The following is an 18,071-nucleotide window of genomic DNA, read 5'->3' on the forward strand; positions in this document are numbered from 1 at the left end:
TGTGTTAACCACTTCCACTTTTCCAAAGGAATCAGGAATTACCAAAATAGTAAAATCATATCTGAGTCCCAACTCCTCTTAAACATTCCTAAATCTTGCCCTAAGTAATTATGTTAGCCTGATGTTCCCTCAGAAACTACACATTTAGTTTGCCCATGCATATGTGCCCAATTCTTAGTGATATCCCTGTCACACTGATTAACACTGAGCATGCCATTCATTTCCTCTCCTGTCTCTGGAAAATGAGGATAATTGCCTTTGCCAGCTACTACTCAGGAGATGTGAAAATAAAAAATTCAGTCCCTCAGTTGCGCTAGCCTGAAATTCAATTGCTTAATAGCTCATGTGGGTAGTGGCTACCATATTGGACAGTACAATTGTAGTCTATTTCCATTATCACAGGAAGTTCTGTTGGATGGGTCTGGCCTTTATGCTTTATATCGTAAAAGACTAATGTCTTTAGCTGAAATATTTTTAGCTTTCTGTTTTTCCCACTCACTTGTCTTAGATGTTTTCCCCCTCACTATATATTGAAAAATTTTAATTGTTTGGGCCTTAGAAACAGTCTCACCTCTAAGGCCATGACTTGAACACAAAATCTGAGGAAAATGAAATGTGGAATCGCCATCTGGAGATTGGTGCAGCAGCAGATCTAGCCATTTCTGAGAAATTGTCTGGGTTTGGAGTTACTCCCAGAACTCTGATTTAGCAGTTCCTAAGCTTATAGCAAGTCTGAAAGGAACACAAATCTGTTTTGTATATACAAATAAATCCTCGTATGCTGCATGCCATTCTCAGCCTGCCAGTTTCATCTGGCTGCTCCAGAAAATATAATTCAATAGTACATTAGTTAACCTGCATGCAGGGAATGGGGCATTCTGATTATTGAAATGTTCTGGTTGAGTGATTAACCTGATTTTTGCAGAAAAACTGCTGAGGCAAGGGATTTGCTGTCCAAAATGTTTGTGCCACTGTGTTTTTTTCTTCCAGATGATCACAGCTGCATTGCTTCCTTCCCCCAGCACTCAGAAATACATCTCTTTGCTAAAAACTTTCAAATATGCAATTGATATACTTTCAAAGAGGCCTCATAAAAATAGATCAATAATGGTGTATCAGATAATATTTGAAAAAAGAGCAAACTTAGAAGGATTCATAATTTCTTTGCCCAGATTTTACACAGCTGTAACCTTCAAGAGTTCCTAACAGCAGAGCAGTTTCTTCAAATAGTATAACTGGAAAATATTTATTCATATATTTTATTTTCTTTAGGGATAAGTATTTACAAGTGCTTACTAGATGTTAGGTAATGCTGCAAAGGCTTTACAAATTTTAATTGATTTAATTTTTATAACCACCTTAGAATTAGGTATCATCTTATTACCTTCATTATATTTTATTTTTTTATTATAAATGTTTATTTGTTTATTTTGAAAGTGAGCAAGCCTGGTAGGGGCAAAGAGAGAGGGAGCCAGAGAATATCAAGCAGGCTCCAAGCTCAGCATAGAGACTGATGCAGGGCTCCATCCATGACTGTGAGATCATGACCTGAGCTGAAACCAAGAGTCGGATGCTTAACCGACTGAGCCACCCACGCTTCCTATTATCTTCATTCTAAAGATGAAGAAACTGAGGCACAGAGAGCTATGAATGGCCCATAGTTGATCTACCTGAATGTTCATTGATACAAGATGTTATAACATCAATGGATGAATTAAGTTTCTGAGACCCGGCTGAGTCCCACCTACCCCTTCCCAAATGTTACATGAGTAGAATTGAGGGGCTATTATGGAAAAGGAGGAGGATCCAAAGTGCTAAAAGAACACAGAAGAGAGGCACCTGGGTGGCTCAGTCGATTAAGGTCAAGCGTCCCACTTGGGCTCAGATCATGATCTCGCAGTTTGTGAGCTCCAGTCCTGCCTCGGGCCCTGTGCTGACAGCTCAGAGCCTGGAGCCTGCTTCATATTCTGTGTCTTTCCTTCTCTCCACCCCTCCCATGCTCATGCTCTGTCTCTCTCTGTCTCTCAATAATAAATAAACGTTAATTTTTTTTTTAAATAAAGGAAAAAAACACCTAAGAAACTAGGGAAATCAAAGTGGACTTCAGAGAAGAGTAGCTTCTGAGATCCAGCTCTAGAGATGAGTTAGAATTAAGGCAAAAAAAAGGGAGGGGAAATTGGATATTATAATTGTGAAAACTATATGTGAAAGATTTTGATGAATATTGTAATGGTAAAAGGCCTTAGTGGTAAATAATGAACGACATTGTGTATTTGGGGAATGGGGTAGAGAAAGAAGAAAATAAGTCTAAGTAAGACTTTAAAGATTAAAAGAGTTTCATCTTCAGATTTCCCAACAAATAGTAGGTTTAGATTCAAGAGTCTCTTTATTTCATTTCATTGTATTTGACACCAAATAAGTTTTTTTTTTCTGGCCAACTTTATGTTAACACTTAAGTAAAAGCCAATAAACAAACACTAGAAAAATCCATTTTCACTTTCAAATATATTTTTACATAAAGTTTGGAAAATATTTTAAACTCTGGAATGGGATAAAGTAGGATAAACTAAGAGCAAACTTTTAAAAAATGTTTTACTTGGGGAAAGTTCAAATAAGTCCTTGTCAGAAGCTAAAATGCTTGAGCATTACCAGAAAATTTCTTTGACCAGAAAATAAATAAATATATATGTATAATAAAGATATTTGATATATGAAGAATGGATAACTAATCAAAATCAATGATAAGAGTTTTCTTTGCCTAGAAGGGTTTTATTGAGTTGTTGTTATTATTGCTAGCTATAGAATGGAGTATAGGTTGTACATTGAAAATGTTACTTCATAGTTATATTGCATTTATGAATTTCTGTTTGCATTTTTTCCAATTTTCATCTGTGCTAATTTAATAGCATGTTAATATACCTCATACAACCTTACCAAAGGTGAGTATAACTGTATTTTTAAAGCACATTTTTAGTGACCCAAAGGATCATCTTTGTAATTATACTTTTATCTTTTCTGGCAGATGACATTTGATCCAGAAATCTTCTTCAATGTTTTACTGCCACCAATTATATTTCATGCAGGATATAGCCTGAAGAAGGTAAATATACAGTGGTTGTTTTCTTCTTTTATCATTTAGCAGAGAATTTTACCAGTGCTAATGAAAAAGCAATTATTTTATGGGTTTATTTATTTTGTAAGGATATCATTATCTTAGATACCTGTGATACAGATTCAAATCTGACATGCTTATAATCCTTCTAAATCTGATCTATACAATACACTAGCCATTGGGCACATGCAGCTATTAAGCCTTGAAATGTGGCTAGTCTGAATGAAGATATGCTTTAAGTATAAGATGGACATTGGATTTCAATGAACTTAAAAAAAGAACAAAAAATACCTCCATTATGTTTGATATTGATTTCATGTAGAAATGATAATGTTTCAGATATATTGGGTTAAATAAGACATATATTATCAAAATTCATTTTGCCTTTTTAAAAATTATTATTATGTGCCTACTAGAAAAATTTTAAATGACACGCATGGTTTGTATCATATTTCTATTGAACAATATCATTCTAGATGATTGTAACCAGAGTTAGCTATTAATTGGGATAGACGTTGGGCTTATCAATTAGGGTAAAAACTCAAGGTGCCTTGCTAATACTCAGCTGTTGATGCTCATAGAGAGGAAATCCAGTTTTGTTGCTTCTGTGCTTTCGCCTGACATTATTTAAGTATCACCTGAATGTGCACATTTCACAGGTTAGTAATTCCCTTGATAGTTTAAGTGCTATCATCTCCTGTGCCGCAGATTGAGGCTCTGGCCTGTGTGGGTTTCAAGATGCAGAGGTAGTGCGGCTGCTTTTCTGCTCCCTGCTCCCCACCCCAGAGACTCCAGGGGCCTTCCTCCCTTTGGCCTGTCAGTGCCTGCAGCCAGGTGGCTTTTGCAGTACAGACCCTATTTTCTTGTGTACTCCACGCTCCCTCTTGCTGTCACTTCTAACTGCTCAGCTCCCAACTACACAACTGGAAGGGAGTTTTCCCAAGCCAACCTTTGAGAAGACTTAGAAGGCTGGTTTTACTCACCTCATCCTTCCTTATCCCCAGTCCTAATACTAGGCATCATTTGTGTGACTCATTAAAATAAATTGTTGTAGGTGATTAAGGTTTTGTTTCATTGCATTCAGAAGAAATAGAAGTCAGAGATCCAATAAGTCAAAAGGCAATTAAAATATTTCAGGATAGTATTTTTAAAATATTAAAGGGGTTTCACTGGCAACAACATTTCCTAAAAACTTCATTTTCTGTTAATCATGCCAGAGTTCTACATGGACATTGGCCCAATCCTTTGCTCTCTCTCTCAGGTCCAGCCAGTCCTGGCAGTCGTTTCTCTCATCTCTACCCTGTCATTTTCTAGATGCATTTTTCCTCCTTTCTTTGAGAAACCTCTGTCCTTTGCAGTGTAAATCAGTTCAACCTTATTTGTGCAATAAGGCCAGGAATTAAGGTTCCAAAACCAGAATTTGCCTAAACAGTGAGGGAAGGGAGGGCCTGTAAAAATGCATACATTTATCTTTATTTACTGTTACACTAAGAAAAAATATGGACATACTATATAAAATCTATTCTTTTCTCCCCAGAGACACTTTTTTCAAAACTTAGGATCTATTTTAACATATGCCTTCTTGGGAACTGCCATCTCCTGTATCGTCATAGGGTAAGTGACTTTTGGAGCTCAAGTTACAGGTGGCCGTGGGGCCAGTCATCTGTGGGAGGAATCTCACACTTCTGGACTCACACTGACAGGGTGAATTGTCTACCTTTTTCTGTATATCACATCTTTACACATTTTTCTGATTCCATTCCAAGGTGTATATATTTTCTGATTCCATTCTAAGCTTGCAAGGCTACAAATCAAAGCAAACTGTAATCAGATTGCTGAATTTTCTCTGTGAGTATTGGACCTCTGATTTAGGGAATGTAGAGATCTTGGCTTGAGTTAAGTAAAGCACATTGCATTCCTTTATTTTTGCTTGAATAATTCAGGTAAACACACTGCATTATTTTTTCATCTTCTTTGCAGGACCCTACCTGTATTTGACAGAGTACAGTAATAGCTATATGGCAAGGGTGTGCTTTCTAAGGGAAAATTTATAAGAGAGCAGTCTGAGACAGACATCTCCAAATATCAGCAGAATTTTTAATGCTGGGATGGCTTTTCATTTGATATACTCTAGAATGCTGCCTTGTTTTTTCCTCACTATATTTTATTGGTTATGTTACTAAGCCCCCAAGTCTAACTATATAGACTCTGGCTTACAGCTCATCATAAAGCAAAATATGATACAAAATGGTGAAGCCAATCCAATTCACTCATAATCCTATCCAATACATTAAATCTCCACTGCAAAAAACATGTCAGCTGCTATGACCGTGATGGTGTGGATGTCTGAAATTGTCTGATGGAGCCAACTCTACCCTTTAACTTTACTGCATACAGATGTTATAACCCTAATGCAAGAAACTGGAGCTAAAACACACACACTAATTACTTATCCAGCTCTTTCCTTGTGAAGTATTTAGTGTGTGTCACTGGAAGACTATGGAGGTATCGTTACTTGGACCTGAAAGCAGGGGGTGTGGGTTATGTTGAGTTCTCTGTTAAATTTTTATTGATTCAAGCCTAGAACAATTCAGGCTACATTATATGAAAATGTCCAGCATAGTTAGAGAGATGAAGAAGCTAAAGATTTTAGCACCTGAAGGTGGAGGCTTACAGGAATATAGATTGAGGAACCTCATTAAGTCTGGACACCTAAGAGATCTTTAAACTGTGACTAAGGGGCAAATATAGATTTTATCCTTCTCAAAGCATGTTTAGAGGAGAGTTGTTCTATTCTGTGGATAAGCCATAGCAGCTAATATTCAAATTTCAAAGCTGACAAGGGCCTTAGAGATTTGTGCAATTAAAGCCCCTATTCTGAAGATGAAAAAAGTAATATCTTAAAAGTCTAATTAGTTGTCTTATGAAGTAGGGCCATAGACAGGACAGAATCCAGACTTTGGCTTCTGACTCAGCAGGTCTTACTATCATCCCCTCTTTCTTTAGCAATTTCTCTTGGAATTCTTATACATTCCTCTACATTGTTCATATACATTGACAGAAGGCTCTGAGATGTGTGGACTCTTAACAGTGTTCATCACTTTCTAGCAAAGATTGATGGTTAGCAGTTCTATAATATGAGGATCTACAATGTATAATAGATCTAAATCTAAGCTTATGGAAAATGTTGTTAAATTATGGAGTAGTCAGTTTTCATTATTACCCCATTTTCTTTGTCTAACTGATTTTAAGTATATTTAAGTGTATGTATTTATATTATATGCTTTCACCATCATGAAAACTCTATAATCTCTTTTTCAAAAAGAACAACAATGTACTGTGTGTGTGTATATATATAATTGACTTTTCTAAAAAATTTCAGTTTAGGAAAATTCATTTTGAGAATTTGGTAAATTCTGGTAAAATTCTGGTAAAATTCATTTATTGGAATTTATAACCTCTTCTGATTTTAAGGCTGCAATCAATGATTTGTGCTGGAAAGTGATTTGAATAAAAAAATACAGCCCCAGGGAAACTTTTAGAACCATGGGCTTTTGTTTGAACGAGGCATAATCTGAACAACAATTAGGGTTCCTTCTTAATTTTTTTTTTAATGTTTACTTATTTTGAGAGAGAGAGAGAGAGTCAAAGTACAAATGAGGGAAAGGCAGAGAGAGAGGGAGACACAGAATCGGAAGTAGGCTCCAGGCTCTGAACTGTCAGCACAGAGCCCAGCGCAGGGCTTGAACTCATGAACTGTGAGATCATGCCCTGAGCCAAAGTTGGATGTTTAACCAACTGAGCTACCCAGGTGCCCCCAATTAGGGTTCCTTCTTAAGGTCTTATCCAGCAAGGGAAAGGAGCTTTAGCTTGAGGAGGACAAAGTCAGATTACATTTCAGGAAGGTCATTCTGGTGGTTATGTGAAGGAGAAATCTTAAAGCAGGGAAAAGATGGCAGCCAGGAGGCCATTTAAGAGGCAATTTTCATAAGCTAAATTGGAAGCGATGAGGGCCTGGCCTCAGACAGTGACAGTACAGATGGACATGGAGTCATCAATATGTTGAAATCTTGAGAGATAATGGGGTAATCCAAGGCAAGTGTTAGGAGTGAGAAAGGAGGTTACCTGGGCAACAAAATTATCTGAAGAAAGGGAAGAGAAAACCACAAAGGACTAAGAAGTATTGGGAAGATATAGGAAGAAAACAAGCAGGACATGTGTCTGGAAGTCAAAGGAATAGGGAAAGGGAGGGTAGACAGTGTCTAATAATAGGAAGTCAGATAGGACAGCAATTGGAGTATCTAATGGATTAAACCTCTAGGAGGTGATAGATGACTTCACACTTGTCCTAAGGGCAGAAATAAAGAGAGTATTGGCAATTCCAATTGTTTTGGGTGCTGTATGATAAGAAACAATTTATTTTTATGCTGTTGATCACCAGATACAATTTCAGAACTTCTGAAGGAAAGGTACAAACTTGAATTAAGACTTAACTGACACTTATATAATTTAGTGATTCTCATTATATGAGTGATTCAAATGTACACTCAAACCTTAGAAAATGACTGGTTATACTTTCCTGATAATCTAAGGTAATAAGAACAACACAACATTCATCAAATACTTGATATGTAGTATGCCCTTTTTAAAAGTACTTTACATGGATTATTTAATTTAATCCTTAAAATAATCCTGTTAAGTGGATACTATTATTGCCCTCATTTAACATTTGAAACAGCTGAGGTTTAGAGAGCACATGGTGTAAGTAATAGAGCTGGCATTAGTAAGGAAATAGTTTGGTTCCAGAGTAAAATTCTTAATGCCAAAAATGTGCTTTACTTCTATTTATTATCATTAGTTAAAAATAAAATCTAAAATATTAAACTAAAAATAAAATTAAATGAACTAGTCAATATTCACTAACATGCCACCTGTTTCTTCATTAGTCCCACAGGAGTTCTCACAGATATGAAAGATTTTTAGTTGGGAATCCCATTCAAAAGGAATTCACATTTTTAAGAGGAAGGAAGAATGCCTAGGTTTATGCATATACACAGACTTGCATGAAATGGGCAGAAAGAGAGATTTAGGACAGTCATAGATTGGACTCTGAGAATAATTTCATAGAAGAGATAGATTCTGGGGAGTCATTTAATGGTGAGGGATGAGGTACCTGGCTTCTCCATGCCATCAAGTACATTAGTCCTGGTGGGTGTAGGGAGTATTACATAAGATTCAAAGTTGGAGGGCAGATTTCATAGAGCTGTGCAAGAGAGGGTGGGAACTGAAATGCTAGAGAGTCAGCTGCCACAGGACAATGAAGTCTGGGATCAGAAATTTTTGAGAATGTAAATTCTATGAAGAGTGATTATGGGCCATGAATGAAAACTGAGCTGGTGGACCATGGTCTTATGTAGATAATGACTGGATCTAATCAAACTACAGGTTGGTTTTAGATGGACTCAGATGCTTTATAGGAATTGATATCACTGAATCCATGTGAGTGAGAAGAATTCTTAATTAAGTTTTATTAATTCATGTTTCAGAAATTAGATGTAAACCATCTTTTATATTTATGAGAAAGTTTAATAAATCTATTCTGCAGTAAAATCAGAGAAACTTAAAAAATTAATTTTAATTTTTTTAATGTTCTTAAAGAATTGAACCACCTTTTTATAGTCCTTTCCTCGTCTTATCATATAAGAAAAATCTTAAATACACCTCTGTTTTTGAATAAACCCCATGTATTTGGAATCTTTCTCTGTTCATCTCCTTCATCTTTAGAGACTATTCCTTTGTCTTTGGCCCTATGTCTCTACCCTTATGTATGATACAGATGTATCATCACAATGACAACCTACCTAATGCTTTCTGTCAGCACATACATTTTGTCCTTGGAATTCTTTGGTTTCATGGGGCGCCTGGGTGGCTCAGTCGGTTAAGCCGTCCGACTTCGGCTCAGGTCACGATCTCGCGGTCCACGAGTTCGAGCCCCGCGTCAGGCTCGAGCCCCGCGTCAGGCTCTGGGCTAATGGCTCAGAGCCTGGAGCCTGCTTCCGATTCTGTGTTTCCCTCTCTCTCTGCCCCTCCCCCGTTCATGCTGTGTCTCTCTCTGTCTCAAAAATAAACAAACGTTAAAATTTTTTTTAATAAAAAAAAGAATTCTTTGGTTTCCATGAAGTGCTTCCTTAAGAATAATAAAAGTAATACTCTTTTAGTTTTTCTGTTAGTGAGGAATTAAAACAAATTCCATAATTTCAAAAATATTGGGAGAAATAGACATGGATCTAAATGTGAAGAATAGGGTGTTAATTTTAAAAATAGCTTACTTTTTTAAATCTCATCCCATGTGCCTTTGCTTTCTATAGACACTGTCTCATTTTATTCCCACAGTGCTCCTGTGAGGTAGGTACTGTTATTATTCTTATTTTACATAGAAGGATGCTGAAGTTGAGATTTGCACAAGATTGCCCGATAAGTAAATGGCAGTAAATGGTGGAGTCAGTCTGACTTCAAAACACTCTTAGAATCTCCTGCTCTTTTTCCTAATATGATACTTTATATTTCTCTAGTGCTTTGCAATTAATAACTATATCTGTCAGACAAACCAGGCCCTCAATAATTTCACATTCTTACATTTATCACAATAGCTAACAATTATGAAAAATCTGAATATTTAAGAATAAGCTATAAATATAATTGCAAAGTAGAAATGATACCTGTGTTTTCCTAATGCAAGTGGTTGAAGGAATGATATTATTCATTTAACTTGGTTAGAATTCCTGGACTCTGGGTAATTCACTCTAGAAAACCTGAATTCATAAATGTGAGGATGTGTCTATTATTCTTATCAACATTCCTCTGAAGTATTGGTTTTCCTGTTGGGCTTCTTAGGCACAGAAGCTGTGCCTGACACTCTGTCCACCTGTCCATCAGGCATATGGGTGAAGGGGCCTTGTGGAAGGTCTTGCTCCACCTTCTGGTGTCATCATGCCAGCTGACCTGGGGATCTTTAGGCCTAAGTGCCCTTAGCACTGGTTCTGGAATTGCTGCTCTTTTCTTTTCTTTTCTTTTCTTTTCTTTTCTTTTCTTTTCTTTTCTTTTCTTTTCTTTTCTTTCTTTTTTTTAAGTTTATTTATTTTGGGAAGGGGGGTAGGGGCAGAGAGAGAAAGAGAGAGAGAGAATCCCAAGCAGGCTCTACATTCAGCATAGAGCTCAAAACCAGGCTTGATCTCATAACTGTGAGATCATGACTTGATCTGAAATCAAGACTCAGATGCTTAACCAACTGAGCCACCCAGGCCCCCCACTGCTACTCTCTTCTTGACTAGCATAAATTATGATGAGTGAGTATCTCAAAATGCTGACTCCTAAATCTGGAAGATGGAACACATTTACTAGTCTCAAATCAAAACCTGAAGAAGTATAGTTCCTAGATGGAGGCCAAGCCATACCTCAGTTCCTTGAACTCTAGCCCTGGAAAGAGAATGACTCAGAGGAGAGTTCTTAATCCGAAAACACAGATCCTGAAATGGTACAGAGGACTTTAAGGAGGCAATGAACCCCTTTAAACTCTCCACAAATTTTTCATGCAAGAGAGTCCGCATAGATTTCACTGTTTACTCAGATTTCCTAGGGAACTGCAATCTACAAATACAAAGGACTAGTATGTTTTTCAAGAGCCTGAGCAGAGATAGTTGGGACAGGAAGGATTTTATATATATCCATATTTAATTAGAGCTGAAGAAGCCTCTAGGCTGCATTCAGGGTGGTCATAAAGTCTATATATAGACTTGGTGGCCATCCCGTATATATATATATGTGTGTGTATATATATATATATATATATATATATATATACACACACACCTAAGAGTGCAAGTGCCAGATGATAGAGTCTACAAATGAACATTCATTTTTACAAAATAATTTAGATCATTTTCCAAAGTGGTTGTACATTTTTTCCTGTTAATTTTTGGCAGTCTAATAGTAGTAAAATTATATTGTATTTATACCTCCCTGATTCTTAGATTCTTAGTGAAGTTGATTATAGTTTCATATGATGCCTATTCAAGTTTTTTCTATATTTTCCTGCTGAGTTGTTTTGTCATATTTTCATTAAGTTACCACATTTCTTTATATGTTTAATATTTCATTGATTTGCCCTGTTTCTTTATATGTTAATCCATATTCAGCAATATATGTTGCATATATCTTCTCCTAGTTTTTGTTGTCTTGTGCTTTTACTTTGCTCATGATGTCTTTTTTTTTAATGTTTATTTTTGAGAGACAGAGTATGAGTGGGAGTGGAGCAAAGTGGGGGTGGAGACACAGAATCTGAAGCAGGCTTCAGGCTCTGAGCTGTCAGCACAGAGCCCGATGTAGGGGTTCGAACCCACAAACTGTGACATCATGACCTGAGCTGAAGTTGGACACTTAATCAACTGAGCCACCCACGTGCCCCTGTTCATGATGTCTTTTATTGAACAGCAGTTCTGTGAGCACCTGGGTGGCTCAGTTGGTTGAGCATCTGACTCTTGATTTCAGCTCAGGTCATGATTCCAGGGTCATGGAATCAAGACCTGCATCAGGCTCCATGCTTAGCTTAAGATTCTCTCTCTTTCTCTCTCTCTCTCTCTCCACCCACCCCCTGCTTCCCCACTTGTTCTCTCTTTCTCTAAAATAAACATTAAAAAAAGAAGTTCTTAAATTTAATATAGTCAAATTTATTATTTTTTTCTTTTATGGTTAGCATTTTGTGTTTTTGTGTTTTGTTTAATAAATCTTTCCTACTCCAGAATCAGAAACCTATTTTCTTCTAAAGTGTTTTAAGTTTTGCCTTTTACTGTAAGTTCATTTTCTAGAACTGATTTTTTATATATGCTACAAAATAGACAACCAATTTTTCTCCCTCAGATGCATAACCAATTATTCTCACATCACTTATTGTCTAGTTCTACTGTTCCCCAGGATCTACTATGTTTTCTGTACTATCTACTGGGGCTTCTGTTTCTACACCCTTAATTCTATTTTATTGGTCTATAATCCATCTCTGCCCCAATATATCACTTTCTTAATTGCTACAGCTTCATTATAAGTCTTTGTATCTTAACAGGATAAGGCAAAAAAGATACTCTTCTTCAGGATTACCTGTTATTTTTAACTTTTATAAGTTTACTCCAATGTATATATCTATAAGTATATAATTTTAAAATTTATTATTATATTCTTATATACTTTGTACATGTTGGTATGCCTTATAACTCTGTTTCTTAGTATTTTCCTTAGGGACCCACTTGCACATGTATACTAGGAGACATGTATAAAAATATTTGTAGCAGCATTGTTCACATTAGCAAAAACTTGGGAACAACTTTTCATTAAAAGAAGAATGGGTAGGTTCCTGGGTGATTCAGTCGATTGAGTGTCTTTTTTTTGGCTCAGGTCATGATCTCATGGTTTGTGAGTTCGAGCGCCACATCAGGCTCTCTGCTGTCAGCGCAGAGCCTGCTTCAGATCCTCTGTCTCCCTCTCTCTGCCCCTCCCCTGCTTGTTCTCCTTCTCAAAAATAAATTAAAAAAACATTAAAAAAAAAAGGAGAGTAGGCAAGTAAATTTGTATAACATGATATTACCCAGCTGCAAAAACTATGAAATAGGGGTGCCTGGTTGGCTCAGTAGGTTAAGCATCTGACTTTGGCTCAGGTCATTATCTCACAGTTTGTGAGTTCGAGGCCTACATCAGTTTCTGTGCTGACAGCTGGAGCCTGCTTTGGATTCTGTGTCTCCCTCTGTCTCTCTGCCCCTCTCCCACTCACGGTCTATCTTTCTCTTTCTCTCTAAAATGAATAAACATTAAGAAATTTTAAAAAAAGGATGAAACAAACTTGCTTATGACAGTGTGGATGAACTCAGAAACTTCATGTAAGATCAATAAATCAAGTCCCAAGACTTTATGTAGCATGACAACATTTATAAATGACCAAGATTAATCAGTATTGTTTAAGCATGCATGATTCTGTGTGAGAAGGCATATATGCATATGTGTAGTAAGGAGGGGGAATTAAAAGACATAATTCAGGGAAGTAGTAATTTCTGGGGGAGAGGGAAAAGAATGAGATAGAAAGAAACATATAGAAGAGATAGGTTATTGGTAATATTCTGGCTCTTGGAGTGGAGTGTGTTTGCAGGTATTCAATATAACTTGCATATATTTTCAATATATTCTCTTGCATGTGTCAATTATGTTAAAAAGAAAATAAAAGAGCGAACAAGTAGAAAACTCTGCTTGATTATACTGCTTACTTCCATTTCTGGGAAACTCTGATTCTTTTATTGTTTCTCTTTGTGTATTTTAATAAGAACAACTCAGTTTGGCAGGCGGTAGCAGGGAGGCAAAAGTGCCAAGAGTGTATCTGCCAGCATCCCCCTGGTTAATGCTTATCAACCACAAAGTCCTATGTTTCTCCTCTCTTCTCTCTTCTGTACTCCACCTCTCTCTTCCTTCTCCTCTGTCTCTTCTCCTGCCTCCCAAACATGTTTTTCTCACCATCCCATGAGACAGTGTCTGGGCTGCTGCTCTCTGAGACTCCATTTGCAGTAGGCTGCAAAACAGCAGAGCTCGGGGAGGCTGTGTTGAGTCAGACTGGAAGGCCCCATGCCTCCTCTGTGCTTTCATTTATTCTCTGGATTGGGAGCTGGCACAGTAATAACTGTCACTGGTGTCAAAGAGAAAAATAAATATACTGCTGCCCTGACACAGCCAAATAGGAAAAAAATAATCTCTAATCTGTCAAGTATAGCCTGAGCTGCTTAGCAGTGTGGTTTCTCATATCCATATCACAGCATGCATAGGCTGTATTTCTGGCAGCAGAGAGGGGAGTGAAGTTTTTGACGAAAAGAAACAAAAGGTAGGACAGAAGGACTGTGGAGAACATCAGAAAAGTAGCTTGGAGGTAAAGGAGTTGTCAGAGCCATATGGATCTTTGTGTTAGTCACCAATCCAGTTCTTCTATTACACCCTTAGAAGATGTCAAGGATAAGAATGACAGAACAGGACAGAGAAAAATAAACTGTGAAAGAATCAAAGAGGAAAGAAAATAAAACCTAACTCCAAATTAGGAAGAGAAATGTTGAATGCCATGTAGAAGGAAAAAAAAAACCCAACATGTTAGATTGTAGATGTGAAATAAGAAATGGCTACTGACGAAAGAAAAATGTATAAGAATAGTGGAAATATATTCTTTCTGAAAAAGAATATATCTGAGAAGTCTCATTATTAAGCAATCCATACTAAAAGATTCTGCCTATAGGATTCCTTTTAAATGAAATATTCAAGTCTTGGAATTACCCAGTTTACAGTCATTCTTCAGTACCCTCAAGCACAGATTCAAACATTTTCCTTAATGTGTCCAAACTCTGATCGAAGAGCTCAGCTTTTATACACACACCACCACCACCCACCACCACTACCACCACACCTCATTTGGATAAAAGATAAAAAAAAATAAGGGAAGTATATCTGTTACCTATTGCTTTGTAACAAACCACTCCCCAAACTTGGTGGCTCAATACAACCATTTTATTCATAATTTTCTGGCTCAACCGTTTAGGTTGGACTCAGCTGGGCAGTTCTGTGGTTCTCATCTGGGGTCTTTCATGTGATCACAGTCATCTAGGGCTTGACTAGAATTGGCTGGTCTAAGATGGGTTCATTCAAATGTCTGGTGGCTTATTCTGACTATTGGCTGGTTGGTCTGGGGACTCACCTCTGTTCTGTGTACCCTCTCATCTCCCAGTAGGCTAGCCCTGGCTTTTTCCCATGATGGTCTCAGGGAAGCATTTCAAGATGATAGGAACAGAAATGCAAGACTTCTTAAGGCCCAGACCCAGAAGTCACACAATATCACTTTCACCATGTTGTATTGGTCAGATTATCACAAGAGCAGGCAAGATTCAAGACATGTGGAAATAGGCTTCAGCCCTTGATGGAAGGTCTGATGAAGTCACATCACAAAGGTGTATGCATATAGGGATGGGAAGAATTATTGTGGTCATATTTGCAAATAAAGTGCCACAGGAAGTAATTATAAAATATCTTCAGAGATTTCAAAGCAAGAGATTATACTAGCAAATGGGATTCAGAACCTGGAATAAAACCTGTGGCTACAAAAGGAAAACATGATGGAAAATCAAGTCAACTATAGAGGGCCTAACTCATTGGCTTCCTCTATTTATTAGACTTCCTGATATTCCAGAACCAGTAAGAATGAATTCCTAGCCTGATGACTTAAATGACTTACTAAGAAGTATCTTATAATACTCTATGTTTGGATATAATTTTTTTATGGAAAGATATATGTATAAATCTCACAAAAGAGGGGCGCCTGGGTGGCTCAGCCGGTTAAGTGGCCGACTTCAGCTCAGGTTATGATCTCGCGGTCCGTGAGTTTGAGACCCGCATCGGGCTCTGTGCTGACAGCTCAGAGCCTGGAGCCTATTTCAGATTCTGTGTCTCCCTCTCTCTGACCCTCCCCCGTTAATGCTCTGTCTCTCTCTGTCTCAAAAATAAATAAACGTTAAAAAAATTTAAAAAAGAATAAATAAATCTCACAAAAGGTAAGGTAGAGAGCATGGCTCACTAAGATTTTATGTTATTAAAGCAGAGGACATTCCTGGAAAATTGGCCCTTGATCAGCTAAAGCTGGCAATTATGGAGAAGTTTTATTTAATTTGAGAACTTCAGTTGCTCTTTTTACCACCAGTGATGCAGAGAATGTGGAGGTGGAACTGTGGCCATATCAGCTATAAATGCAACAGCATCTCTGCTGAGGGGTTTTCTTCCATAGCTACACTTCCCTTGTCAAAGGCTGTCAGTGTCAAGTCAGGTTTACATCTACATTCATCTGGCTGATGATGGTGCTTTGGGAATGGAGATAGCTTTGGAGATGGCAAAAGCTTGGTCTTGGCAGCTTATTCACTTTGCTTGAACAGTTTAAGAAGAAATAAGGTTAAGGAAGTATGCCACATGGATTTTATTGTGGGGGGGGGGATTTATTCCAGGGTCTTGAAGAGTTTCTTAAAAATGGAAGCCCCATGAATTCTTCACCAAGCTATAAACTACATTACCCAAACTGTTGAACTTATCTGTATGTTCTTCCATATTCTCCACTCTATCCCATCCCCAGGGGTAAATCTTATCCTGAATTTTATTTATAGTTTTTCCATGTTATATATTTTTTATAAAAAAAAAATAGTACCATACTCTCTGTTGTCATGGGTTTTCTAAACTTTGATTCTTTGTGCATTCATGTTTTTTCTAAAATTCACCAATGTTATGGTTTTCAGCAATATTTCATTCACTTTTATTGATCATATGCAAATACGTGAATTTTCCACACTGTACCTATTCTCCTATGAACAGAATTGCTTGTCCAAGAACCCTGGGGCCCATGTAAAAGATTCTTTAAGCAGTGAACCTGGAGTGGGATGTGCAATATCAAATTGTTTTTCCAAGTGGTATCCCCACCAGTAGGTGTGTTTCCATCGCACCACATCCTCATTAATGCTTACCATTGTCAGATTTCTTCATGATCAGTTTCTCTAGTGCTGTGACAATACCACACTATTTTAATCATTAATACCTTTTAGCAATTAACTCTTGATATCTAATAGGATAAATATTACCACCTCCCCTACATTATTCTTTATAAGTATAATAACTATTTGGATCTTTTTCTTTTATTGTAAAAAATTTAGAACCATCTTATCTAAGTTTTTGACTCACTGTGTTTGTATTTTGATTAGAACTACATCAAATCCAGAGATGAGTTTAGGGAAAACTAACATATATATGATACTGTTTTTTTTGTTCTTAAATCTGATACCTCTTTTTTATGTTTTCTTTAAGTCTTTCAATAAAGATTGAAGTCTTCACTCTAAGAATCAGGCACAACTTTTATTCAATTTAGTCCTTAGAATGTTGTATTATATTGTAAGTAGTTTCATTTTCAACATTTTATTTTCTGAGTGTTGCAATTTAGCAGTCTTTTTTAAAAATTTTTTTTAACGTTTTATTTATTTTTGAGACAGTGAGAGACAGAACATGAACAGGGGAGGGTCAGAGAGAGGGAGACACAGAATCTGAAACAGGCTCCAGGCTCTGAGCTGTCAGCACAGAGCCCGACGCAGGGCTCGAACTCACGGACCGAGAGATCATGACCTGAGCCGAAGTCGGCCGCTTAACCAACTGAGCCACCCAGGCGCCCCTAGCAGTCTTGATGAGTAAGAAAATGGCTCAGTTCCAGCTAGCCTAGAGATTATAGTCTATGAGGGAGGCAAACATTCATGAAGGAGTCACACAAACACACAGAAAAGCACAACTTCAGTGAGTATGAACAAGAAGTAAATGGTACAAAGAGATCATAATAGATGTGGAGCATCTGCTTGAGGGTTGAGTCTGGTGTGATAAGAACTATGACGAGGTAGGTGGAAGAGGCTGTGGGAGCACACTGAGGGGGTCAGAAGAGGCTTCTGAAGAAATGATTGCTAACCTGAGATCTTATATTGATTTCAAAGGAGGTAGCTAGGCAAAAATCTGGGAGAAACCACTTCAGGCAGAGAGGATAGAATGTGCCTCTTGTCTAGGGAGGCCAGAGCATGGACAGGTAATAGTAGGAGATAAAGATGGTGGAGGGGGAAGTCAGCCCAGGGACTTGAAACCTTTATTCAGGAATTTGGACATCGTTCTATAGGCTGTGGAGTGCTAAATGGGGGAGATATTCTTTTAAAAGGTCACTCTTACTAGAATATAAAAATGGATGAGAGGGGGTCAAGGCAAGATGCAACAGAGCAGTTAGGAGGAGATATTAGTTTAAAACCAGAGACTGTTTGGTTGGATGTGAGAGAAGATTGGGAGATGGAACTGACAAAGCATGGATGTTGAACAGATTAGAGAAATA

The 18,071-nt window shown here is 37.4% G+C and overlaps 1 protein-coding gene across 13 annotated transcripts in view; it reads left to right on the top strand.

Moving 5' to 3' along the window:
- The window catches only part of SLC9A9 (solute carrier family 9 member A9), a 693,980-nt gene that overhangs the window by 187,753 nt on the left and 488,156 nt on the right, over positions 1–18,071 (top strand). For all 13 annotated transcript variants that reach the window (XM_023260486.2, XM_023260485.2, XM_019810605.3 and 10 more), the window contains 2 exons: positions 3,023–3,100; positions 4,650–4,726. In XM_023260486.2, the coding sequence (XP_023116254.1) occupies positions 3,023–3,100; positions 4,650–4,726 (155 nt within the window). The remainder of the gene's footprint in view (positions 1–3,022; positions 3,101–4,649; positions 4,727–18,071) is intronic.

This window comes from Felis catus, chromosome C2, assembly GCF_018350175.1.
Source record: "Felis catus isolate Fca126 chromosome C2, F.catus_Fca126_mat1.0, whole genome shotgun sequence".
Lineage (NCBI taxonomy): Eukaryota > Metazoa > Chordata > Mammalia > Carnivora > Felidae > Felis > Felis catus.